We start from the raw sequence: 25,714 nt of genomic DNA on the forward strand, positions 1-25,714 counted from the left end.
TAGCATGTGTACTAGGGTGTCCATTTTTAGAGTAATCTGTTAATATGATCTTCTATAATGTATCGCTGATAAAATTATGATTCAAAAGTGTCAGTCTTCAAAGGCCGTTTTTGTGACCTATTTACCCATTTGAAAAGACTTTTCCTAACGAAATTCTATATTTATAAAGGATTTCAGAGGTTTCAATTTTAAAAGTTTCATTATTTTTTTTTTCTCGAGTAATACAGAAGAATATAATTTTTGAAGTAAATCGTCTGTATTTTTTAGCTGGCCAGCTTTTTAAGAACTGGTAATTTGAATAAATCATTTTCTTTTTTTAGGCTGTCGTCATTATTATTTAACTCCTGAGTTGGGAACCTATTTTCCTACTACTTTCAATTATATTCAAAGCCTGATTGAACATTCGTATGTGTTCATAAAAGACGGAGAGTAACCTTGAGGATTAGTTGGGGAGTTATAATTATAAGTCAATGTTGAACATTAGTAGAATTGAGGATTGACATGAGAGTAATTCTTGCCAATATCTTTGTTTATTTCCTTCTCTCCCTCTTCACTCGTCAAAGGTGATTATAGATGATGATCTAATCAAACGTCGTGATAGCCAAGCACCTCTCCTCCAAAACATTCTTCAAATTGTCAGGATGTCGATGTTGATTTTTGGTTTATTTTTTTTAACATCCCTAAAATACATACGATTTTCATCACTCAATAGAATCCCGATTTTTCATTTTAAAGGAAAATAAATTGTAAACCAACAAAGTACTTTGGATACTCAAACGATCAGAAACACTGTACTGACCTCCAAATCAAATCAAATAAGTATCATACCGCAGTCCTAAATGTTATTGCAAGGGGCTGAAGTAATAGAAATATCTATTATTTGAAGTGTCAGAATCAAATGTTCACATAATTGGACAACCAAGGGAAACTGTTTATGAAGTAAGAGAATAAATCAAAAATAAATGGATACTTCTCTTATGCATTCCAAATTATTTTTTATATAATATAATATCCACAATCTACATACTTACGTTGTTGTTTTAAAACCAAGCTAGTCGTCTCTTCATCACGCGCGTTTTTGGTAGTTCGGTAACCACCACCACAACACATGAAAAATTCAATAAGGTAAACCAAAAAAAAAGTCTTACACTTCGTCCGCAATTTGATTAAAAGGTGCGTTATACGTGCCTTTTATCCGATAAAGAACGTTGAGAATCCAAACAATTCTGCGCCATCATCATTGATACAATCCTTCATCAACATGCGAAAGGTAAAGACCATTCATTTTTATAAATTAAAAGACTTTGGTGAATCTTGATAGAAGCTGTAGTTTGATTTAGATACCTTGATGTAAATGTGTGCTCATTTAATATTATATTAAATGATTTTATTTACAATTTTATTTTATTTTAATAACTGTCTCTTAGAGCTCTTAGAAATCATCTTGTCATTTAATATTTAAGACTATTGTCTTTATTTATTTGTATACCCAACTGATCAATATGACTTCTCTTTTTTTACTTTTAGCCAATACAACATATAATCCTCTCTATAGTAGCAGCATATTTTGCAAGTTATGCCGGAGCACAATTCGCCAGGGTCTCTGTGCCCATAGAAAACCTATTAACCTTGGCTACAATTGATAAAATTCCAGTTAGAAGATCTGATCCTCATGCTCGTCATGTTCTAATGGAACTTCCAATTGTGAAAGCAGAACCAGAAGAGTATGACTATACAGAATCTCCTGAGTTTATAGAGGAGCCAGCAGAAAAAATCAATCCCTACTCTCTGTCTGGAGCATTTACTCCACAACAAAGACAGCAAAGGTTTCAATTCCTACGACCATCATCCCCCTTTGCAAGGAGGAGAGGTGAAGACCCATCTACAATTCTAACTACAACCACTGAGTCAACTACAACTTCCTCCGATGAAGGATTGAAGAGTGGAAATCTTCGTTCGCGATTCCGTTTCAGACCCAGCCTTTTATCTTCCAAACGAAATAATAAAAATGAAGTAACTACTACTTCGACTGAAGCACTAACAGAAGAAAGCTCCACCGAATTTAATACAAGTCAAAAATTTCCCTTTAGACGCACTGGAGGTGTCAGTGATTTTATTAGAAGGAATAGACCTGGATTGAGGAGAAAAACTACGACAACAGTTTCTACAACTGCTGTTGTATCAAGCACAACAATTTCTACTTCCGAATCTCCAAGAACAACCCTAGCTCCAACAACTTTGAGGTTAGTTACAACTGAAAAAGTTAAGTTAGAAAATGATGGACTATTCGATTTTGATGCTCCAATTACCTCTTTCAAAAATAATGACATAGTGCCCACAACAACATCGACAACCACTACTTTCGATATTCCAAAATTACATTCTACCACAGTGGCACCCACTCTTTCGAGACCTACCAAGAAAATGAGAAAGAATCATCCTTCATTACGTAGAAGAAGGCCAAGACCAGCTGCAAATATTGTACCGGTTTCAAATGAAGAAGATGAATTTCTTTCATCCACTACAAAAGCCTATCCAACAAAACCTGCACACTTAGGAGGAAAAAGAATAAAAGGTCGAAGAATTCAGGGAAACAGGCGCAGAACCCGACCTCAAAAAGTAGTTACTGAAAAGCCTGAAGAGTCAGAGGAGACCACTGAAGTCCCTGTTACTAATGCGCCTCCCACTCGGAAATTGAGAAGAGAAAGAATTCTTCCACGTAGAAAAAATGCAAGATCAGATTTTGAACCCCTATTGTTTGAAGAAACACCAAGATCTAAAATCCTAACAGAGTCCTCTCTTAAAACTGAAAGAAAAATAGAAGCTCCAAAACTTCATGAGAGAGAAGATAAAAGACAAGTTTTTCGACGCGACAATAAAATTAGATTAAAAACAAGGAAAACCCGTATTCGCTCTAACGAAATTGAAAGATACTCTTTTGAGGAGGAAGATGGATCTCTCACTTGGGGCTACAAAACAAGTGATGGATCCTTTAAAGAGGAAACTCGTGGAGTAGACTGTATTACCCGAGGAAGGTAATCTGAGTAACTCAATCATTATTTTTTTTTCTATCTTCACCAGTAAAATGAATATTCCGACAGGTATGGTTACATCGACGACTCTGGAGAAGTTCGAGAATATAATTATGAAAGTGGTGCCCCATGTCAGCAGGAGAAAAATAGTTTAGGTAGTTTGGAGTCTAAGGGTGTTGGATACTTTGATTACAATGATAATCGGTTTGTATTACCTGATGGACGACGAGTTAAAGTACAAATAAATCAAAAACATAGAGCAAGAGGTTAAAAAAAGGGGTATAGAACCACGTCGAATTGATGTCCTTTCATGTTCTTAAAATTATTTGTTATATTTTACTTAATCATAAGGTCGGTAGTGCCATTTTTATATACATTCAGCTAACAGTTATAAGACGAAACAACACTCTACGTCTTATATACTCAACCAAATATAAACATTTAAAGTGACGTATTTTGAGTTTTATTGAGTGCAGCAAGGATCAAGCTTTCGATATACCAATTACCAGACGATTAGAACAGTATTTAATATTATTTATTAGCTAAATATAATAGTTAATATGTATAAATCATTCTTAAAACAATTTTTTATCATAGAGACAATTATTCTCTAACTCTTAGAAATTAAAACTCAACATAAATTATTAGGTTGAACTTTGTATAAAATAATATTGTGAAAGTTCTTTAAAACTTTCTTCTCTTAAGAATATCTGGCTTCCAATTGATAGGATGGGATTCTTCTGTAGCAGTATCATCTTCTTTATATATTTTAATTGTTTTATCTGCTTCACATGTAACCAGACGACTTCCGGATTGGTCGAATTTCATTTGAAAAACACCGGCTTCAGAGTCCAAGGAGCCAGGTTGTACAGGTGCTTGTGTTCTTTGAAAGTTATAACCAGTCTTCCAATCCCAGAAATACATTGTTCCATTATCAGCACCCGAAACAAGTACTCCATCCGAATTAACAGCCATGCAGTTCACAATGGCATTATGTCCAGATAAGTTTTGAATAAATTTTCCTTCTGGCATTCTCCATTCTTTGATATTATCGGGTGAAGCAGATGCCATCATATTAAGTGTTGGATGCATTACAACGGCTCGAACTGATTTTTTGTGATTCGTAAGAGTAGCCATTGATTTTCCGGCAGCCAAATCCCATAATCGAATTGTACTATCGTTGCTACCCGTTATAATCTATAGAATAAATTAATGAAAAAATAAGAAATAAACCTCTTTACAATGAATAAATACCTGAGGATCAGTGGCCTGACAAGCTACAGTACCCACAGTCGACGTGTGGCCAGTTAAAGTGTGGATATTGACTTTAGTTCTCATGTCCCAGACCCGTGCAGTTGAATCTCTTCCACAAGACACGAGGACATCAATGGTTGGATGAAGTGCTAAATCATATACAGCAGACAAGTGACCATGATAATGCCTGATCACCTTATTGTATTCTAAGTCCCAGCACTTTACTTGACGATCCTCTCCACAACTGAATAAATAAGGTTGCCTAGCGGATACTGCAAGTCCTCTAACTGTAGAAACGTGCCCTGTTAAGGACAACTTGAGCTTTCCCGAAGCAAGATCCCATATTTTAATAACACGATCCGCTGCTCCTGTGCAAAACCATTCATTACCAGGTTCAAAGGCAACACAACGCACCCAACCAATATGCCCACTTACAACACGATACAGTTTCCAAGGCGCATGCCAAGTTGGTTTTGGCATAGCTGAAGGTCTGCGAATAGCAGGAATTTGAGTCGTATGAATAATTGCAGGAGGATTATTAGGGATGGGATCTGTGTGTTTGGAGTCAGCGGGGGCTTCAATGGCTTTGACGGTATTGGCGCCATTGTTGAAAAAGGGCTTAGGTAGTTTATTCAACATGCTCTGATTTCCATAAATGGACTTTGCTTTGACATTTCTCCAGAGGTCATTAGCCTTGGGGTCCAGGGATGGAATGTCTCCTTGATCCGAGATAAACGTGTCATGTGTTCTTTTGAGGGAACGGAATATGAGGGTATGCACAGAGTGCTTCGTCACTTCCTCACTCAATCTCGTCGTCATTTTTGTGTAGGACGCAATGGACGTAGTGTTTCGATACAAGGATCAGATAAGCCTCACTCGGAGACGTGCGAATCGTTATCTTCCGTCCTTTAATATTTAACTTGGCTACGAGGCGAGCAATCTCGTACACGAGTCTTCCTGTTTCTTCTCCGTTCTCTAGTTGTCCACTTGAGGAAATTACAGATCCCTTCAAAATAGACAGAATCACAATTAGTAACATTAATTTATCAAGCAAGGGCTGAGAAGAATCCTGGAGTTCATTCACTGTTTATTGCCATAGGCCATAGAGAATTAAATAAAGAACTTACGTTGAGATCAAGGGTTAAGTGGCCGATTTGGTTGGACACGCTAACTAATTGAAGCATGGAGATACGTCAAAGTTACTTCCACAAAAAAGATTGGATCATTCGTCCTAATTCCAACTCGGAAACCTTCAACAACAACAGCAACACTTGAGTCAACCCGCTTTTTATCTCTTTAGCTACGTATGTGAATACTAAATAAATAATAATGAGTCTCTAGAAGCTAACGCAGCAACTTAGAGTTGTATAGCTAGTTATTAGCTGGGGAACATAGAAATGAATATGGCCGATATCTTTTTTGGGCGTGCACATATTTCGACATAAGTGCAAAAGAAATTTTTCATATCTATATAGTAAATGCTGTAAATTGAACACCTCATATCTTACCCATTTCAAAAAATAATTATATAAGGTTCAACCATTAAATAATTATCTTTTCAAGTACATGAAATATGTATCATTTATCCTGAATTCAATAAAATTAAATAATTAATCACATATATTACGTACAATATACACCTTTTAACATCTATTGATATAATTCACCATTCAATCCAACTTTTGGGGGAAAAAATAGCTGTTGAAGAATATTTTTTAAACACTTATCTATATTTTTATTTGCATGAAGTTGACTATTTGTATCAGAAAACAAAAGTTTAACTTATTTATTCAATAAATTTGATGCAATTAGATTTTAAAAAAGTTCAGAGAATTTTCACTGACGTCATAAATTGCATTATAATTGATGGAGACGGCATTTTGGAGGCTCAAAACTAATATTTTTACTTGATAAAATGTACACATTTTCCATTCATCTTAACTAAACTCCATCAAATGACTTTATGAATAAAATAAACCGAACATTTCCATTGAGTTCTACTTGAAGCAAATGATAAACACTGATATTTGAGTTATTTCAATGTAATAAAAATGGGTATATTATATATTTATTTTTGATTGATTTAGGGAAGAGAAAAGTAGAATATTGAGAGAGAAAGTATCCTTTGATTTATATGGTAATAGTTAGTTCTGATCTAAAATATGGGAATAGGATTGTATAACGATGTAACAACATAGCTATAATACATATTTAGGACCAGATAATAAACTCGGCATTAGGGTGATATATTTTTGATAGATAATACTAGGTATGATAAATCCTTACGTTCAGTGGTTTCATTTTAACATCCAATAGTTCCCTATTTTTCTTAATATTGAAAAAATATTGTTATAAAACATAGTTGTTTACATTTTGCAATCTTGCGTCACATAAAAACCCTCTAGATTATATGATTAATATGATAAAATTATTTTGCACTTGAGTCAAACACAATAAAAGAGTGCGTTTTTTATATATTTCGGTGTTCCCTAGTGGGAATAGCTAGGAAAAAAAGAATAATTAAATGAAGCAATCTAAAAAGCTCAAAAAACAGAGTAGCGAAATAAAGACCACGTGATCAATCATGTAGAATGTTGTAGTCGTGGCGATACTTTTTTTGTCCACTAGAAGCGTTGAATAGAGCAAAGACAACTACAGACAAATAAATTCTCTATGGCTTCTACTATTTCATATTTCTCCCTTTCAACTGAAAAAACAAGGTAAAGAAGAAAAATTTTAGTGTTGAGACTCAGTCAACCACAGAATTTTTTTCCGGTTCGGACTTATGTGATTTTTTGTAGGCTGATTTTTCGGTCCAGACCGTGAACGATTTTTTCCGGGCTCACTTTATTTACGGATCAATTTTTCTCGGTCTCATATATTATAAGAGACCTAACTTCTTTTTTTTCTTGACCAACCGTTATTTATTTTTGAAAAAAAATCTCAAAATTACACGATATTTTCTGGAACAAATACTTTATAAATATATTATAAATTTATATATTCGATTATAAAAGCAAATCAGTTGAGTAATACGTAAAAAGTCGTGTAAGTAATTAGAATCCGTTTTCTCACACATTAATATATTTGATTATTAAGTGGACTTCTATGTTCTCCAAGAGTTAGGACCAAAGGAAGATAGAGCGAATCAAATGAAGATACTTCTAACATGATCATCCATTTCAAGAGATTTTTTAATATATATTTTATTTTTCATGATATATTCTATATACGAACAAAAGCACAAGAACCGAAACCGATAAGCAATATATTCTGGTCTCGGTTCGACATTTTAGGTTCCAGTTCTAACAGTTCAAGAACCGGTACCGTAAGACCGCTGAGGGCAAAACCTTGGTCTAGACCGATTTTTCAGTGACGGAACTAGACCCAATTATTCCTTTGGACCGATCTAGACCAAATTTTTTTATGAAACCCGTCCAGACTGAGATTTTTGTTGGACCGAATTAGTTCGGTCGAAAAAAAATATAAAAGTCTCAGACCGGTCTAGGATTTCCAGACCGAAACCCAACACTTAAAAAGTTGCATAACCCATGGGAAAAAATAATAAAGTGACGTCATCTGCGGTATCATAAAAAGCGACAACTAGCGTTGAAAAAAGAGATTACTAAGACGACGTATCTTCTCGAGCCAACAGGAGTGTTTTGCAACTTATTTAAATCATTAAGCCACCAGCTCACAGCTCCAAAATAACAACTAGCTACTAGTTCTTTTTAATTATAATTATGCTAGTTTCCATTTACCGTATTACATTATAACTATTAATATTCCATTATAAAAATTATTTGTCAGCCGACCCATCGGATATATAAAATATCATATTTGAATATTATATATATTTTATAAAATTATATGATATGGCCTACTATAAACAATCTAATCCTACTAATCCAGATTTTTTTTTATATTCTATACAACGACATATTTACGTTTTTAGAAGGTGTATAGATTATACAATAATACTTAATTAATATTAATCATTCTTAGCCATAAAATAGCAACCATTGTATATAATATATTCATTGATGTATGCTGATTAACGTAATATACAGTACTAAATTTCAATTATTATGAAAATCAGATCAGCACAAAGCTATAAAAAAATAACAACTGGTAAATAGTAGCCAATAGACAGAGATTTATAAAAAGACTTCCATAAAATATATGTTCCAGCCTTGGATCATAAATGATAATTCATAATTCTTAATATCTACTAGATAAAATATATTTGTTGCGTACAATTGGCAATTTCTTACAAGTTGTAACTTGTATAATCAAACTTGGTTGACGAGTTTGCCTCTCATATATCTGCCAAATCTAAGAAGACTTAGATATCGGTTCCCTCAGAAACACCCACTGCAACTTCCTGTCTGGAGTTACCGAAATCTTTATTTTGTGTAAAAGGATTTTCCGAAATGGAATACGATTTTCTAGTATACCATTGTAGTAAATTGACATAAGATCTCAAAATCTCACTCATAAATGCAAGAACTTGAGAAACCTTTGTTCAAGATCACTCTAATTACCATGCTTAATTGGGTGATAGTGCACAAAACCTCGTAAATATATGTCCCCTAAGACAGTGGTTTTTAAAGTACGGGTCGCAGAAGAGAACGCATTGGGTCGCTTGAAAATTTAAAATATAAAAATGTTTTTCGTTAATTTTAAAATAATATTAAAGTGTTACAAATTATTTATTTCCGTTAATACTTATTTGTTTGCAGAGTTTAATCGCTCTACACGACGTGATCATAACGTAGCACCTAACGACGTAACGTTACTGCATTCTGAATTTAAACACTGGCAGTTTGTTGTTGCTGGGTAACTAACTGAGAATGGATCGTTTTATTATCAGAAAAAGAATTTCGGAATCAAATCCATCTACGTCAAATACGTACGACGCCCGAAACAGGAAGTTATAATTCTAGTAGTATTAGTATTACTCGCAAATCGACGTCTGAACCACCAAGTAATAAGAAAAATAAATCATGGACGTGACAGTATAATTATTCCTTTTTGAAATTTGTTGTGTGCATCAAAACTGAAAAGACATTTATAAATAAAACACGGGGAAATTGTGGATAAGTCTATCGAGTATATTCAACGGAAGGAACGTGATTTATAATCGCTCAACTACCTTCTGGCTTCATATTTGGTTGCATACCGTGTGACAAAAGAGAAATTGTCTTATACAGTGGATGAAAAAACTTATTCTTCCAGCATCTCTGGATATGATGCGCATCATTTTCGATGACAAGTCTGTACAAAAATTGACAAGCATTCCCCTCTGTGACAACACAATGTCTCGGTGAATATGTGACATTGCAGAGTATTTGAAAGCACAACTTATTACTTGGTTACAGTCAGCCGGGGATTTTGCTATTCAACTTGACAAGAGTACTGATGTTTCAAATTGTGCAACACTGTTAGTTTATGTGAGGTGTGTGTGGCAAGATGACTTTATGGAAGATTTCCACCACTTGTATCTGTCTGATATTTACCAACAAATACAACAGCAGCACACATATTCGGAGCGCTGGATAACTGCATTGTTGGAATATACAAATTGAATTGGGCTAATTGCAAAGGAATACCAAGTGATGGTGCAGCAAATATGACAGGTATAAATAGCGGAGTTGTGAAAAGAATATCTGAGGCAGCTGGTAATGATGTTGTTTGGAATCACTGTTTCATTCACCGTGAAGATTGGGCATCCAAGGGTGGTTTCCCTGATCTTATGGTAATATAGAAGGAAGTAATGGAATTTGTTAATTTTATCAAAGAAAGCTGGCTGAACAGCAGGCTTTTTGAAGTGTTATGCTCAGAAATGGGAGCAAAACACTCTCATATACTGTTTCACACTGAAGTACGGTGGCTGTCGAGGGACAGAGTACTAACAAGGGTGTACGACCTAAGAAACGACATTCACATTTTTCTGGTAGAGAAATAGTCTAACTTGGCAAGTTTGTTTAACGATGCCAATTGGTTAATAAAGTTGTCATATCTTGCTGAACCAATTAATTACTATTAAACCAATCATTTGGATTATTAAAAGGTATTGCAAATAGCGTATGGTTTTTACAAATCACGCAGCACTCTTGAACTTGCACTATGTTGAATTTAATTGCAATCATTAGGAGTTGTCAAATTCAAATACACCTATACGAGTGATAAATAAGTACGTCTCAATTTTAATTGAGCGTGAGTATGCTCACAAAACTAGTAACTGAGTGGGAGCGCTTAGAATTTCTGCAGCTGACTAATGCTCTGCCAACTATACATTGATACTATCATTTAATTTTGATCTATTAAAATTACTTAGATATTATCAAGGTTAATATAAATGTATTTCTATTAGCCTTGGATATTAGTATTTATGACTATGAGTAATATCATACTGGACATTTGACATCTATAACGTGCCACAGAATACTTATATTTTAGTGATTTTAATTAAAATAGTCAAATTTACATGACTTATATGTCAATCACTCATAGAATATTCAATTATTGCATTATCCTAATCCCAAGTACTGGTAATCCTTCATTTAAAATTATGAATCTCATTTTTTGGTTGCAACTTGTACAAACACAATTTATACGAAGAGTCTCTTGTATCTAAGTATCTTGATTTATACTAAGAAGGTGTGACGTCATTATCAGATATTTGAATTGTAAAATGGATTAAGATAAGGCTGTTTATTTACTACAATACTATGGAAAATAGTCAAATCATAAAAATACAAATTCGAATAAAAAACTTTGTAAGTGCATAATTTTTGAATAGGTGTTCTATCATTAAAAGATTGGATATTAATAAAAACCATCATATTACTCATCAATTAGGACTCATGCATATAAGTTAACTTATGAGGTTCTAAACAAGAGAGCCGTAATTTTCGACACTTAAACAAAAATATCTGGAGTACTGAACAAGATACTTAAGTTTGTAAAAACATCTTTGGAGTCATTTACGTCAGTTATATTAATTGTATCTTAAATTGTCAGGTGAAAAATGACTCTGAACGATATTAGTGCCAAAATATTATAAATCCAGATCAAACAGACACCAGACTTGTGAGACAAAAAATGAGATTTGGATTATGGGCTTAAAAATAAGTTCAATCCAGTTATCTAAGTCTATGTGATAAAAATCGTGTTTCCCAGAGTAATCCCTTTTATATAAGTATATAATTAATAAAAGTCAACTGTACTTCGTAACTCATGCCTTGATATATTTTCTTAAAGTTATTAAATTGATGAAAATTTAAAGATTTGGTATTATAAATTATTAATTTTATAAGAACTGTGATTTATGTCTTTCACGTGCCTCTTTTTTATATAGGTTTAAATCTGATGAATGCTTTGTTTTTTATACAAATATGCTTTACAAATGAATTTTTGATCTAGTAATTAACTATACTATTGAGCCTCTATTTTCTAGTATTATTTACAATAATTTATACCTATGATCGACTAGATCAAAAAAAATCAAACGACGGAAAACTGAAAAGTATTGATCTGGTCGGTATTTTTCTCCCCTTAAAAAAGGACCAGCAAAAATACTGGAGTCCAGTTCTAGAACACATCCGACTCCAGAGCCCTATACTCGGGAAATTTATAATTTTAATTCTTAGAATCACGGATAAAAATAAATATTTATCTGGTCAAATAGTTATGTTACGCCATCTTCTTGTACATCTCTCCCTGCCCGAATTTAACTGTTTCTTCGAGGATCCTTGATATAAATAAGACACGGATATTTTTCTTATTACATATAAAATCAAAAGTAACTCGTTTTTTCTTAAATTGACTTCTATGCAAAACGATAATCTTAAACATAACTAACACTACAGTATCAAAATGTAAGCTATAATATTTCTTCTTTTTTTCCAAAAGGTATTAATTTCTTTAGTTATGCACGAAAAGTCAGATACAAGTATTTGACCCTATGAGTGGAGTCAAGTGAGTACTTGACTTTTTTCTTTATTTGAAATTTTTCAATTACAAATTAAAACTGGCTAGAGGTGGATTGATAGCTAGGACATGTAATGCTAACATGGAAATATTAAACATTTGAAAAATTCATCCAATTAATTAGGACAAGCCTCCAAACACAAAAATACAACCATTAGACCCCGCCTTACTCTATGTCAATTGTACATATTAAAAGTATTTTTAACTTTCAGTAAATGTTGTTATTAAATTATTTATATGATCGTATAAAAAACAGGGCTTAAGATATTGTTATTATTCACCAATCCTAGAATATTTTATTTTTTTCTATAAATTCATCAAAAATGTATGAAATAAATGAGAGAAAGAAGGAAAGGATCTGTATTTTGCATGCTCTTGTTATTTGTATGACCAATCATACATATTTAAGTAATAGGGGCCCTTTGATATTGTACATAATAGTCTATTTATCCAGTTAGTGTATAAACACGAGGAGTCAAATTAATCAAATCATTATGTCCTTTTTAAACTATTCCGATAATGATAATCAAAGTTTTTCAAATAACGAAAGCACACTGGTCCCTCTGGGAGATGAATTTGAGGATGATGATGCAGCCTGGATCATGGCATGCATTTTCATTATATTTACGATGCAAACAGGATTTGCACTCATGGAATCCGGGATGTGTTCCTTAAAAAACGAAGTTTCGACAATGATTAAAAACATGATTGATGTTGGGATTGCAGGTGGCCATTCTTTAGCTTTGAATAGTATAAATTTTCTGGATTTGATTACGTAAGGATTACATAAATTTAGGGTTTGTATTTTGGGCTTTTGGGTATGGAATAATATATGGAGAGAGTCAATACACGACGCCTTTCCTAGGAATTGGAAAATTCTTCTTTGCACCTAATGCTCATAAACATGGTTCGGGAGAGGAATACTTACGTTTCTTTATGCATTGCTCATATATTGCAAACTCAAACACGATCATATCCGGAGCAATGGCAGAGAGAACAAATATTAAGGCATACATACTGTACTGCTTCGTTAATGCTATATTATATTGTTTTCCTGCTAACTGGGTATGGGGTAAATATGGATGGTTGAAGCAATTAGGGGCCATTGATGTTGCTGGCTCTGGTGTAGTTTATGGAATGGGTGGCTTTTCAGGTAATCAACTCTAAACATTTGTAAATTACATAAATGTGTAAATATAAATTTAACGTTCTCATGATTCAATCTGTATTTCTGTATCAAGCACTTGCTGGAGCGCTTTGGCTTAAACCACGATTAGGTAGAAATCGTTCAAGAGGAACATACATTTTAGGAAATGCAAAAAATTCTTTAACAGGGCTCTTTATGATTTGGTAAAAGATATATTTTATTATTAAGTATTTTTATTTAATATACTTCATTTCAGGTGGGCATTTTTAGCCTTAAATTCAGTCAGGTAATGTGCCCTATCCATCAAATCATTTTTCTTTGTTATGACCATAATTCATTGTTCATTTAGTACATTTGGCGTAACTGAAGATAAGTGGATGTTTTCTGCAAAGGCTACAGTAAATACAATAATTTCGTCATTCGGTGGAGGATTTGCTTCTTTAAGCTTCAGTTTAATTTTCTTTTGTGGACATGTTAATGTGCCATTGATTAGTAATTGTGTGTTTGGATCCCTGGTTGCAATATCAGGTAAAATTATTACTTTTAATGTTTGCATGTATATTTTGAGCAATTATGAACCAAAAAAATAAAATATTTTTAAAAGAAAATAATCCTAATGAGCACATATCCTTCAAAAAAGTATATTGTTAAGCAACTCTATATTTATAAATTATTTGTGAGACTGTATACTGAGACCTTAGATTTTTTTTTTTACTATCTAAAATAATTCCTACTGTGTTATATATTAATAACAAACTTTATTTTTTTCAATAATTAATGCAATAAAGGCTCATCAGTGCTCCTCTCAACAATGCAATCCTTCATAGTAGGAATAATCAGTGCACACATCACTTTTATAACCATGATGATTGTAGAAAAAAGCTGTTTAGATGATCCTTGTGGTGCCTTTTCCATTCATGGGCTTAATGGAATTTGGGGACTTTTGTCAACTGGAATATTTGCTGATAGGACAAGAGCACCTATAGAATTGCGCAAATACAACGGATTACTATCAGGTAATTATGAGATTTCCATTTTCTATTGCATATTTTACCTATTAATTGAACTATTATATCGATTAGAGATTGACTGACATACCACTCTGATAAAAACAATTCCAATAAATCGTAATAATATTTCTGATAGTTAATATTATGTAAAACAGACAGTCCCATTTGTCCCAAAACCCCTTGTTGTTCTATCCATACTAAGTGTGAAAACATGCTATCTGGTCAAAAGCTTGAACTGAGATATTTAACTTCTAATATTTGGGTGAATTGATCTTCGACGAAATTGAAGCTAGGAGATTCAAATTTTGCTGTCACCATTAACATAACCTAGTCACGAGATTGTCAGTTTTTTAATTATTATCCCTGTAATAAATACCAAATGTATAAAATGCATTGACCAGATAGTACATTTTTAATGGCAAAATATCATAAATTCAGCACTAAACTTTACTATCTGGTTTTGATTCTATAATAATATAATACTTTTCAAGGATATGTAACTATTTTATTGTACATGTACTAAGATATGATCCAGTTGACTAAAAAAGTCGTTGTATCTAGTAACTAGAACATGTAGCTATTGAAGTAAAATATTGTGTTATTAATATGAGTTACACGCCACTGCAGCTAATAGTCACTATTTCTCTACCTATATAAACTTGGAAATTAGAGTTTCCATGTAGTGACTGTCGTTTCTACTCATGTAAGACATAGAGTAGACTCTTTAGCTTTTGGGTCTGCAGGTTTACACTCTCTATATGTTAAAGCCACATTGCATGTTTTTGCACTGAATACATTTATGGCACACTACAGTAACCATATTTTTGCTTCTAAACTATGAAGAAATATGGACTTTTGGCAACAAGGAAAAAAAGAAAAGCAGAATCAAAATTTTTATCGATGGTTTCCCTCAAACAGCCTAGACATATCGTAAACACATGATAAATACTTGAATTTCAAACAACATTTTATATTATTTAGAATTATAACTCTCTAAAATGATTAACTATTAAACATAGTCGGTAACTCGTACTGAAGACATAAATGGTTAAACATTTTTAATATTCAATAATAGATTAAGCAAAATCGGTTTCTGATTCATAGTTATTTATATACGAAACACTCATCCTACACAATTCTTATGGAAATCTAAGTCATATGTCATTTTCATAATATCAGAACAATGTTGTCAATAGTTTGTCTAAATTTTTTTTTAAATAACAAAAACTAATTCAACATCCCAATCATTTCAAGTCAATAAGACTTGAGGTGATTGTCGGGTCTTGTAACCGATGCAAAGAAGCTATTGTATTTTAAATTACCATTTATAAACTTCCATTTATACCATTGCACTAGAAATTCATCTTCAAATTAAAAAAAAAAAAAAAAAAAAAAAAAAACATGTAAAAGATTTCATAAATCGCAGGAAGGGAATATTTTGAAAGATATAGATGTATATCTTGATATTCGTTTTCAGGTATTACATAATTTTGATACTGTGTGTGTACATTGACCTATGTGATAAGGTTGTCCATGACAAGGGCATTGCAAGTTTTCATCATTATTACATTTTTTTTTTTTTTGGGGGGGGAGGGTTGAACCTTCTAAAAAGGTGCTAGCGACGCCATTGGTCCCGGTCCATGATAACTTTGATTCAGAACTAATCTTGTATATGAGTTAAAATACTAGTGGCTGGAACGGCTTCCATACGAGTGAACGCTGTTATTAAAGCAACGGAAATAGTAAGTCAATCAATAAATGGGTGCCATGTTTAATTTATTAAGTTAAGAAATATAGAAGTGAATAATAATAATAGAATAAAGCTTTAAAAGTTTCAACTTATTCCAAATTGATGAATTTTATCTTGGCGAAAATAATAATGAAAAAATGCATTTTGTAACATAAGTAAAAATCTGAATTCCTCAAATAATATAGAATATGTAATATTTTATATTATTTGAGAGCATTTGTGCAAATAACGTAATAATAATATGTAAATGACAGTATAAAATAAAAATTATCCCTTGAGTATTTTATTAAATTCTCTTAGAGCCTCTTCATAGATTCCATCGTTAAGAGCTAGTCTAGTGTTTAGACTAGAAAGCTCAGATTCGACCTCTAGAGCAAGAACAATTTGTTTAGCCATTTGATTCTTAATGATGAAGGTTCCAAGGGCATATATACCCCTGATAGCGGCTTTAGGACAGTTCAAATGTTTCATGTACTCAGGAACAAGACCATATAAAACGATGGTGGATTTTTCTTCGTCATATATTTGAGTATTCTGAACGGCGTAGTTTAAACAAAGGGAAGTGATCCCTTTTTGAACATGTGAATCAATGAGTTTCTCTTCTTTAATCTCTTTTAAGGCTGAATTCAGAACACTAATAATAGACTCTGTTTCTTGAACAACCATTTCACGGGAAGGATTGTGTATGAAATAATTACACCAAATTCGCAAAACGAGTCTAAAAATAAGTGGATCCTTCAAGGCTTGCCCTTTCAAATGTTTTAAACAAATCTCGTGAATTCGTTTGTAAGTAGTTGAGTCTAGTTCGGTAATGGCTACAGCCCATCGAACAACGTCCAAAAAAGGGATAAGATCCTCTTCGGCCCAGTCATCTATGTTTCGATTAATAAAAGGCCAAATGGAATTAATAAAGGAAGCACTCTCTTTTTTAGAACCAAAATATATTTTTATAGTGTTCTCTAAGCTGTTTGTGAGCTGCGTGCTATTTTTGGTGCACAAAGTTCTAAATTTTTTCAAAAACATTTCTGGGTCAATTGGAGAGCTAAATACTTCATATTTGGTATATGGAAAAAGGGGCTTTGGAGATCCTGAGTCTCTAAATGCTCTTCCTGTAGGTTGAGTATATTTCTCAATTAGAGGACCTAATATTTGTGCAACAGGAGAATCTAGGACTTGATTTGGTAGATCAAGAATATATTGTGGAATGGAGGAATCACATATAATTTCTGCCAACTCTTGGGAAAAGTTATTGCAGTTGTGACGGAATAAGTCATATGTTCCGCATTTGAATTTGCCGTGACTTAATTGGCTAAGAATAGATGTAAACTCCGACTTGGAAAGTTCTGTCCTACCAAGATTCTGGATTTTGAGAGGAGACCCTAAGTTATAAAAGAGATAGGTTATTTTGTAAGATCCATTATACCTATGCCGTAGGATTTTACCCAGTTCTGTTGAGCCTGGTGGCTCCACATTTTCAATGCCGCCAGCACCAAAGAACCATTCCTCACCAAAAACTACCACTCCGGTGTGCCAGAGACCATCTATATTTAATCCCAGTGAGGATCCCAAGTTCTTTGCCAATCCACCACTTAAATCGTATATGTATAAGTCAACAGAGCTCATTGCAATTCAAGAATAATCCAAGGTTTTTGTAGGACACGTAGTGATACTTAACTTTGTAAATTCAATTGTAAATATAAAACAAACAATTTGAGTAGCTTAGCAGCTTATTTTATTTTACTCTAGTGGCAGGAGCAGCCACTTTCATACAACTGTCCCTGACGTCACACTTATTTCACCTTAGCTGTAATAGTATTAATTTTATGAACTCTTCACTTTATGGCTGCCTATTTTTCCCCATTACTATTATTATTATTAGGCCTCTCTCTTTCTGTAAAAGACAAAATGGCTTCAATTGCCGTCTAGCTCACCTTAGTTATAATAGGCTAGCAAACGATGCATGATAATAATCAAATCCTATATAATATACAGATCCATTTTTGCACTATCAATGTGAATATTTAAACATACATATATACCTACTACGTATAATTTTAAATAGTATTTTAGATATTAAGTATTCCATCATCATAATATGAAGAGGTGGGGGCATTGCACCATTCATTTTTTCAGAACGTAGATTGAAAACACACACACGCACATATTAATAAGATAATTGAACTTTAACCATGCTTATATTCAATTGAATGCCTTGTAGAGCTCGTTTACATAATGGGAACAAAGTATTAAAAAATATGCAAAGTTTCCTTACAACTAATTAAAATAAATATAATATGTAATTACTTCCTTGTAGTCGTTGTAAAACGTACTAGACCATTTTCTAGAAAATGTTTCGTTCTATAGTTTAACATAATAGTTTTAGGTGATACACAAGTTCCTTAGGTTATGATACTGATCTAATTGTATATAGACTGCACTTACTAAATTTTTAAAAATAAATTGAACTCTTGACTACGGTAGAAACATGTTTGTATTGCAAATTAAAATGATACTATTTATTTATGGAATTACTGGTATATAATTAGACACGTTCAATTAACATTGGCTAAAAATAGAAGTATTTATTATTCACCTGTACAAAGTAGATAATATATTTTGAACCCAGAGACGTAGATGAAGGGGGATATCTCTCCCGCCTGAAAAAATAAGCGTTTCCGCCCTTGCAAATTTTTTTGAACCAAAATATTGCTCCTCTGGTCCCAACTACGTCTGTGCTTAAACAACTCAGAATATGGATTTAAAAGAAGTTGCAATTAATCGTTATAATTAACCTTGTATTTAACAGGAGAAAGCTATCTACTTGGAATTCAAGTTTTGACATCATTTGTGATAATAATTTGGTCTTTTCTAACTACTTACCTAGTATTATGGGTAAAAACGGCGTTTTACACTTACTATTTTTGCAAAATAACATATCTTTATCCCTTACAGTTGCTGAATAAAGTTGTTCCTGTCCGAATGAACGTGATAGATGAACTCCTTGGTGCAGACTATAGTGATCATAACATTCTACATCAAGGACTTAACATTGAAAGAGCAGTTGATATTCTCAAAAACTTTGATGATATAGCAACGGATTTGGATTCTACAGGACAGAATCTTGGGCATATGATGTACTTGGAAAATGTATATGGGAAAGGAATGAAGCAGAAAAATAGAAGTGAAAGTCGAGCTCTCACAAGGATATTTAATGTAGATGTATCAAGCAAAGATGTTATTGATTATAAAAAATCTCATAACTGTTCTCACAAGCGCCCACCACGAGTTGCCGAGTCTGGAGGATTTGGGAGGTTAAAGTAGGCACTTGTACGTATTAAAATCTTGTATTCCATGTACTTTAATTTAACGAAAAATAAAAAAAAACAGGACTCTTAAATACATAACAATGTAAGACATGTTTACATATTCCAATATAATGAATCAAAGAATGTACGTATGTATGAATAATATAATTATAATAATAATTAATGAATAATAAATAAATAAACGAAATGAATTAATGGACCTTGAGTGCTTCTTCCAAAAGAGAGTTCATGGATTTAAGTATTGTCCTTGTATCGTCTACTAAGCCCGCAGAGACCATGGCATTAACAAATATTTGCTCTGTGACTAAATGTGCAAGTTTTGAATTCACTGTCTTGAGCTCGTTGAGTTTGACTATGATGGGATGTGACGTATTGATCTCTAATTGAGGTTGGAGGATATTGAATCTTTGCTCATCCGTATAATTGGCTCCCTGTGTTTTGATAAAGTGTCTAGCAGAGGCCATTTCTTCAACAGTGATGACACAAGGATGGGACTCTAGGTTATTCGTCGTTTTCACATTAGTGCACTTACTTCCTAAACTATCCTTCATCCATTGCGTTAATGTCTGTTGATCAGTAGGAGTCAAAGGACTTTTTTCATCCTCTTGATAGCGTTCTGTGTCGGCTCTCATCTCTTTTTCAACGGATACTAAATTGTGCTGGCCGAATTGCCGGAGTTGCATTAGTACTAATTCATCATAAGACTCATAACAGAATAATATTTCCACTTCTTTGTTTTTGAGAGATTCAAAATATGGAGAACTCTCTGCCAACTGACGAGAAGGTGCAGCAAGATAGTAAATATCTTTTTGTCCTTCCTTCATATTCTTTGTATAGTCCATGAGAGACTTGGATTCTCCCGAAAGCGAGGTAGAGGTTTCAAACCGAAGTAACTTAGCAATTTCTTCCTTCTCACTTTGATCTTGACTCGTAATAATCCCTTCTTTAAAGAATTGACCGTAATCTCCGTAAAATTCCATATAGGACTCTGTTTCCTTACGAGCCTTGTCTTGCATAAATCTAAGAAATTTATTTTGTAGAATGTTTTTAAGTTTGCGAATAAGAGCACTATCTTGAAGTAATTCACGACTGAGATTCAAGGGGATATCCTCACAATCTACGACTCCTTTGACAAACCGCATCCACTGAGGTAAAATATTTTCCATTTGAGATTTTATAAGTATTTTCCTACAGTAAAGAGAAACGCCTGATTCTTTATCTCGGGACATATCAAATAGACCCGGTCTTGAATCTGGGACAAACAAAAGAGCTTTCACATCCATGGGTGCTTCAGAGCGAAAATGCTGGATGAAGCGTGGTGAATCGAAAGAATTTGATATATAATTATAAAAGTCTCTATAGCTTTCTTCTTTCACTTCTTTAGGATCAAGTAGCCAAAGGGGTCTCAAATCATTAGAGCGATTCCCATTTAGGAACAGAGGACTTCCAACAAATGATGAGTATTTCTTAACAACACCTCTGACTGTTTCTTCATCCGCAAACTCCCTGCAATCCGTCTTTAAATGAAGAACAATTTTAGTTCCACAGTCTGCATCAGCTTCGGTAATGGAATAAGAGCCATAACCTTCAGAAGACCAGTGATAGCCTTTCCCATCTTTGGAACTGTACACGTCAATCTTGTCAGCAACCATAAAGGCAGAATAAAAACCAACGCCGAATTGTCCAATAATGTTTGAATCGGCTGGATTGTCAGATTTACTCAGTTCTTCAAGGAATGCTTTGGATCCTGAGCGAGCAATAGTGCCCAAATTGGATATCAACTCTTCCTTTGTCATTCCAATTCCATTGTCAGATATAGTTAGAGTTCTCTCAGACTTGTCAGTATCAATGTGGATGGAGAGCTCCTTCTCCCTTCCAATGAGATCCGGGGATCCGGATGTTGACAAATATCGATATTTCTCAATTGCATCCGAAGCATTGCTGATTAATTCTCGAACAAATACTTCTTTCTCACTGTAGAGGGACTTGGCCACAATATCCAGTAGTTTCTGAGTTTCAGCTTTGAATTCGTATGTTTCAGACGGGCCTAGAGTTAATTAGTTCATTATCAATCAATTAGGAATGTTTTTGTCATAAATACTAATACTTAAACAAATTGATCCAGTCAATTACCTTCTTGAGTTTGTGTGGGAATGGATCGAGGAAAAGACGTCATCAACGTCCTATGTAAATGAGGAATCACAAGGACGGATTTTCGCCCCATAAAAGATCCATATCGCAAATAGCGTACTGTTGAACAAAGTCTTCTAGCAGCTAGGGACATTTTCCTAATTTTCTCCTATTCCCGACTCTTTACAGATATCTGAATAAACGTGGATGAAACGGAATTCTTCAAATGTGGGAACCCGTCTTGACTCTTGTGCGGTTGAATTGTGCTGCCTAGCTATTGGTTCACGTACAGCCTCTTTTTTATTACTAGCTACTAGCCTGCTAGCTATATCAAGAACAACTAGAGGGGACTGGCCGGAGACAAAATTAACACAGCTCTTGAATGCAGTCCTTAAATCTTAATAGAGTATTCCCATTAACATAATAAATTGCATTATAATTGAAGGAGACGCCATCTTCTGGGCTCAAAGTTGATATTTTTACTACATATAATTAAAGCACAAATTTCCAATATATCTTGATAAAACTCCAACAAAAGACTTTATGAATACAAAAAGATTTGATATCTGCATTGAATATTACTTAATGTCTATTATAAACAGTGAAATTTGAATTAAATCAAAGTAATATGTACAAAAAAAACCCTAAAAGTGAAAAGATTTGTATTTTTAATTTGAATCGATTCGGGATGAGAAATGTAAGATAGTTAGAGAAAAATATCTTATTTTTTCTATTATAATTGTTAAATTTTATCTACAAAATGGAAATAATAATCTATTACATTTTAGGGTCATATAAATAATAAAATTTGGTAATACTAGAGGGATTTTTTTTTTTTTTTTTGAAAAGCAGTAAGGCTTAAGTCCTTTTATTTGAAGGTCCCATTTTGAGATACAATAGTATTTTTTTTAATATTAATGAAAAAGTGTTTTCATCAATGTAGAAATTGGTTGCTAATGTCCCCATAAGGAACAACATCAAGATTTTGACTCTACGTCAACACACTCTATCTTAGATTAATTATTTTCCATTTGTTCCACTTTTAGAATTGAAAGTTCCGTAGAACAAATCAAATATCTCGAATTCTTATCTATAGAACGCTTCAAATAATGAGGACTAAAGTAAAAGGACTACAGTGAACAGCTGACTACATTATGTCTTCAGTCTGTAGTCATCCTTGACCGGCTATATACACTCATTTTTTATATATCACGTGTAAGCATGCAGTGGTAGCTTCTGAATTAATAGCTGGCTCACATTAAACTAGTTGAATATTTTGAATATACAACTCAGAAGTTATAGCTAAGTAACATAGCGTTCTTATAGATCATGGAATCAAAATAGATATATAAATAACATAGTTAGTAATTCAATCCTTCATCTTCTTAGTTAAATTAAAATTTATTGGAGCATATAGTTTTTATATAGATTTTTCATCTAAAAAAATGTACCCTCCCACAAAATAAGACTGAGAAACGCTGCACAAAATGATTCCATATTATGAACTAGTCTATAGGTTGGGTTGTATGCAAATAACTGTTTTTATTCTCTTTTATATTTTGACAATTTCTTTAGTTGTTTGTTTTGATTTTTTACCATTTGAGGTCGATCGAATCTAAGCCCCAAGGACTAAGGTAAAGAGTGGCTAATTATAATTTATTGATGTATTATACAACTAAATGCCAATGTGAATTAAGTCATTGTAATTTTCAGAAACTACACGTATTGGAGTAAAATATTTGATTAAGAGGAGATTGGAGGTTTGACTCTTGAATACGAAGAAATAACAAGGATCTTTTTTGAAATGAAAAATACATCCACCTAGGCCAACTAAGAGAATATACAGCATATTATGGGCTACTAGATTAATTTATTCCTCTGATATAATTTATTTTACGGGAAATTGGCGTTTGAAGCGTAAGGAGTGATCCGAGGCGGCCACATTCCTCTGTCATCTATTATCTCTATAGTCGACAGCATATTCTGATTTTATTGTGTAAAGTCAATAGTACTTATATTTATAAGCTACTAAACTCTCTCTCTCTCTACGTTCTACAAAGTACTAGAATAAGGAATATCATTGATTTTAAGAGTAATTAATAATTATGGACGAGGAAAATAAGTTTTTGGAAAGACTTTACCAACTTAAAGGGAGTAACAAGTCAAACAACAATCTATTCTTTATGCGAACGGAGCTTGAATCTCATATTGATGAGATCACAAATGCCAAACCGAAATCTCCCAAGGATAGATCAAGCAGAGAAACCCGACTTCTTAAAAAGTAAGTATAATAGTCAATGAGGTAGATTTCCAAAAAAAAAAAGTTATTCTTTTGCTCATTTCCTCTTGTTTAGGTATAGTGTAATGTCTATAGCGGGTATCAATCGAATGGTTCGAGTGTCCTCAAATAATCAAAAAGAAGACGCCAAGTATTTTCTTTGCATTGAAGAAATGTTTCATATCATCAAGGCTGCTCACAAATCTGCAGGACATGGTGGGATCCACAAGACCTATAAAGAACTCTCCAAGAACTTTGCAAATGTTGGAAGGAAGCCATTACTGCATATTTGAGTAACTGTGCACCATGCTTTTCAAAAAGAAAGAGAACTGTTCCACGAAAAATTGTTGCTAAACCTATCAAGTCATCGGATTTCAATTCTAGAGGGCAAGTGAACCTCATTGACATGGAATCCAAACCAGATGGAGAGTATAAATGGATCCTTCATTACCAGGATCAACGAACAAAGTTTTCTAATCTATGTGCTCTTAAAAGTATAGAAGTCACGGAAGTAGCTAGCTCTTTATTGGATATATTTTTAAACTTTGGTCCACCTCACATCTTAGAATCAGAGAATGGCAGAGAATTCGCTGGTAAAGTCATTATTGAACTCAAGACTATGTGGCCAGATGTGGTCATAGTGCATGGAGGATCGTGCAATCCTCAAGGGGAGAGTAGTGCTGAGGATGTAAATGATGATGTAAAAGAAATTTTGATGGCTTGGTTACTGGATAACAAGACAAGTAAATGGTCTGAAGGATTAAAATTTATTCAGTTCAACAAAAATAGATCCTATCATTGTGGCATCAATCAATCACCTTATTCAGCTATGTTTGGCTATGAACCTGAAGTTGGTATATCAACCAGTAATATCCCAAAAGAAATTTTACACGGCCTACAAACAGAGGAGGATCTTACAGCAATCAATGAAATAGATATATACACACAAACCCCTGAATTGGTTTATAAGAGTGAGGATATACCAGATATGTCTGGAAAAATCTTGTGATGAGCATGTATACTAGTTTACAAATTACTTAAAGTAAAAGTTTGTTTCGGGAAATGAGGAGCTGCCCTGTCCTTCTGCCATTATTATTTTCCAATAAAGTTTGTAATCGACAGGAGTAAAGTGTTTTGGAGTCTTAATCTAAGATCGTAGACTTGTTTAGGAATAAAGTCTCAAAAATAATGAAAGAGAATTGTTAAATAAATTGACAGAAAGGGAAGTGCAGTCTCAAATCACCGATTTTTTTAATTATGATTATATTAAATTTAATTTATGTACTATAATGCAAACATTATAACTTTCATTATATATCTCCAATTTATATAATCAAATTTTTACCGCTGATTAATAATATTACGATTATTTAAAGTTAATGGTGCATATGTACATATAAATTTTCGTCAGCTCTATAAGGGCATTCTCCATATATGAGGTTTTAAACATATGAAATCTAAATAAATGTATATATTATCACCAAATCTACAAGACTTTTCTGAATTTTATTCTTCATAAAGGTTCCATGTAAATCGCTGTTTCAGTTAACAACCCATGAATGAAAAATGATTAGTTATCTATTATTTAGAGGAATAGATGTGATACTACAAGATCAAAGGGGCATATTTTTTAAAATAAAGATCATTCTACAGATGATATAAAATTATTTATTCATCATTATGTAATCTCAAATTCTGAAGAAAAAAACCAAGAATAAAAAATATAAAAAATATTATTTATTTTCATAGATACAGCAAACAATGTAAATATATATATTTTTAGCATTTGAGT

The 25,714-nt window shown here is 33.1% G+C and overlaps 7 protein-coding genes across 9 annotated transcripts; 4 read left to right on the forward strand and 3 right to left on the reverse strand.

Annotated features, from left to right (window-relative positions):
- The first annotated feature begins 1,101 nt into the window (after nucleotides 1-1,101).
- LOC121132314 (uncharacterized) lies at nucleotides 1,102-3,482 on the forward strand. The gene is made up of 3 exons (XM_040727698.2): nucleotides 1,102-1,270; nucleotides 1,528-3,035; nucleotides 3,102-3,482. Exons 1-3 carry the CDS (start codon nucleotides 1,262-1,264, stop codon nucleotides 3,301-3,303), a joined length of 1,719 nt encoding a protein of 572 aa, XP_040583632.1. The 5' UTR covers nucleotides 1,102-1,261; the 3' UTR covers nucleotides 3,304-3,482.
- Nucleotides 3,483-3,551: 69 nt separating this feature from the next.
- Nucleotides 3,552-6,940, reverse strand: Tango4 (transport and golgi organization 4). The gene is made up of 3 exons (XM_040727699.2): nucleotides 5,414-6,940; nucleotides 4,287-5,292; nucleotides 3,552-4,229 (listed from the first exon to the last, which is right to left on the reverse strand). Exons 2-3 carry the CDS (start codon nucleotides 5,103-5,105, stop codon nucleotides 3,717-3,719), a joined length of 1,332 nt encoding a protein of 443 aa, XP_040583633.1. The 5' UTR covers nucleotides 5,106-5,292; nucleotides 5,414-6,940; the 3' UTR covers nucleotides 3,552-3,716.
- A 5,713-nt stretch (nucleotides 6,941-12,653) lies between these two features.
- On the forward strand, nucleotides 12,654-19,684 carry LOC121132317 (putative ammonium transporter 3). The gene is made up of 8 exons (XM_040727701.2): nucleotides 12,654-13,007; nucleotides 13,078-13,434; nucleotides 13,523-13,631; nucleotides 13,685-13,714; nucleotides 13,778-13,956; nucleotides 14,217-14,444; nucleotides 18,995-19,080; nucleotides 19,141-19,684. Exons 1-8 carry the CDS (start codon nucleotides 12,776-12,778, stop codon nucleotides 19,507-19,509), a joined length of 1,590 nt encoding a protein of 529 aa, XP_040583635.1. The 5' UTR covers nucleotides 12,654-12,775; the 3' UTR covers nucleotides 19,510-19,684.
- LOC121132318 (uncharacterized) lies at nucleotides 16,198-18,195 on the reverse strand. The gene is made up of 2 exons (XM_040727702.2): nucleotides 17,631-18,195; nucleotides 16,198-17,567 (listed from the first exon to the last, which is right to left on the reverse strand). Exons 1-2 carry the CDS (start codon nucleotides 17,809-17,811, stop codon nucleotides 16,456-16,458), a joined length of 1,293 nt encoding a protein of 430 aa, XP_040583636.1. The 5' UTR covers nucleotides 17,812-18,195; the 3' UTR covers nucleotides 16,198-16,455.
- Nucleotides 19,517-21,959, reverse strand: Trap1 (TNF receptor associated protein 1). The gene is made up of 2 exons (XM_040727700.2): nucleotides 21,648-21,959; nucleotides 19,517-21,561 (listed from the first exon to the last, which is right to left on the reverse strand). Exons 1-2 carry the CDS (start codon nucleotides 21,796-21,798, stop codon nucleotides 19,706-19,708), a joined length of 2,007 nt encoding a protein of 668 aa, XP_040583634.1. The 5' UTR covers nucleotides 21,799-21,959; the 3' UTR covers nucleotides 19,517-19,705.
- A 1,022-nt stretch (nucleotides 21,960-22,981) lies between these two features.
- Nucleotides 22,982-25,407, forward strand: LOC121132319 (KRAB-A domain-containing protein 2). Of its 3 annotated transcripts, XM_071886645.1 has the most exons (4): nucleotides 22,982-23,160; nucleotides 23,220-23,278; nucleotides 23,358-23,925; nucleotides 23,999-25,407. In XM_071886645.1, the coding sequence occupies exons 3-4, from the start codon at nucleotides 23,750-23,752 to the stop codon at nucleotides 24,213-24,215; spliced, it is 393 nt and encodes a 130-aa protein (XP_071742746.1). In that variant the 5' UTR covers nucleotides 22,982-23,160; nucleotides 23,220-23,278; nucleotides 23,358-23,749; the 3' UTR covers nucleotides 24,216-25,407. The 3 variants fall into 3 exon arrangements, with proteins under 3 accessions (XP_071742746.1, XP_040583637.2, XP_040583638.2); XM_040727703.2 differs by lacking the exon at nucleotides 22,982-23,160 and having other exon boundaries at nucleotides 23,173-23,278; XM_040727704.2 differs by lacking the exon at nucleotides 22,982-23,160 and having other exon boundaries at nucleotides 23,206-23,278; nucleotides 23,342-23,925.
- On the forward strand, nucleotides 24,329-24,931 carry LOC139904686 (KRAB-A domain-containing protein 2-like). The gene has a single exon (XM_071894147.1). It carries the CDS (start codon nucleotides 24,329-24,331, stop codon nucleotides 24,929-24,931), a length of 603 nt encoding a protein of 200 aa, XP_071750248.1.
- Nucleotides 25,408-25,714: the final 307 nt, after the last annotated feature.

Source organism: Lepeophtheirus salmonis, chromosome 2 (assembly GCF_016086655.4).
Source record: "Lepeophtheirus salmonis chromosome 2, UVic_Lsal_1.4, whole genome shotgun sequence".
Lineage (NCBI taxonomy): Eukaryota > Metazoa > Arthropoda > Copepoda > Siphonostomatoida > Caligidae > Lepeophtheirus > Lepeophtheirus salmonis.

What these genes read in the sequence shown, in the direction of transcription:
- LOC121132317 (XM_040727701.2), top strand. Translation starts at nt 12,776, where the DNA reads ATGTCCTTTTTAAACTATTCCGATAATGATAATCAAAGTTTTTCAAAT. An exon ending in TGGAATGGGTGGCTTTTCAG is followed by an intron (nt 13,435 to 13,522) that starts GTAATCAACTCT and finishes TTCTGTATCAAG; the next exon opens with CACTTGCTGGAGCGCTTTGG. An exon ending in ACAGGGCTCTTTATGATTTG is followed by an intron (nt 13,632 to 13,684) that starts GTAAAAGATATA and finishes ACTTCATTTCAG; the next exon opens with GTGGGCATTTTTAGCCTTAA.
- LOC121132319 (XM_071886645.1), top strand. Translation starts at nt 23,750, where the DNA reads ATGGACGAGGAAAATAAGTTTTTGGAAAGACTTTACCAACTTAAAGGG. An exon ending in GAAACCCGACTTCTTAAAAA is followed by an intron (nt 23,926 to 23,998) that starts GTAAGTATAATA and finishes CCTCTTGTTTAG; the next exon opens with GTATAGTGTAATGTCTATAG.
- Tango4 (XM_040727699.2), bottom strand. Translation starts at nt 5,105, where the DNA reads ATGACGACGAGATTGAGTGAGGAAGTGACGAAGCACTCTGTGCATACC. An exon ending in GTCAGGCCACTGATCCTCAG is followed by an intron (nt 4,230 to 4,286) that starts GTATTTATTCAT and finishes TTTATTCTATAG; the next exon opens with ATTATAACGGGTAGCAACGA.
- LOC121132318 (XM_040727702.2), bottom strand. Translation starts at nt 17,811, where the DNA reads ATGAGCTCTGTTGACTTATACATATACGATTTAAGTGGTGGATTGGCA. An exon ending in ACCAGGCTCAACAGAACTGG is followed by an intron (nt 17,568 to 17,630) that starts GTAAAATCCTAC and finishes TTTATAACTTAG; the next exon opens with GGTCTCCTCTCAAAATCCAG.
- Trap1 (XM_040727700.2), bottom strand. Translation starts at nt 21,798, where the DNA reads ATGTCCCTAGCTGCTAGAAGACTTTGTTCAACAGTACGCTATTTGCGA. An exon ending in TCCCACACAAACTCAAGAAG is followed by an intron (nt 21,562 to 21,647) that starts GTAATTGACTGG and finishes AATTAACTCTAG; the next exon opens with GCCCGTCTGAAACATACGAA.
- LOC121132314 (XM_040727698.2), top strand. An exon ending in GACTGTATTACCCGAGGAAG is followed by an intron (nt 3,036 to 3,101) that starts GTAATCTGAGTA and finishes ATATTCCGACAG; the next exon opens with GTATGGTTACATCGACGACT.
- LOC139904686 (XM_071894147.1), top strand. Translation starts at nt 24,329, where the DNA reads ATGGAATCCAAACCAGATGGAGAGTATAAATGGATCCTTCATTACCAG.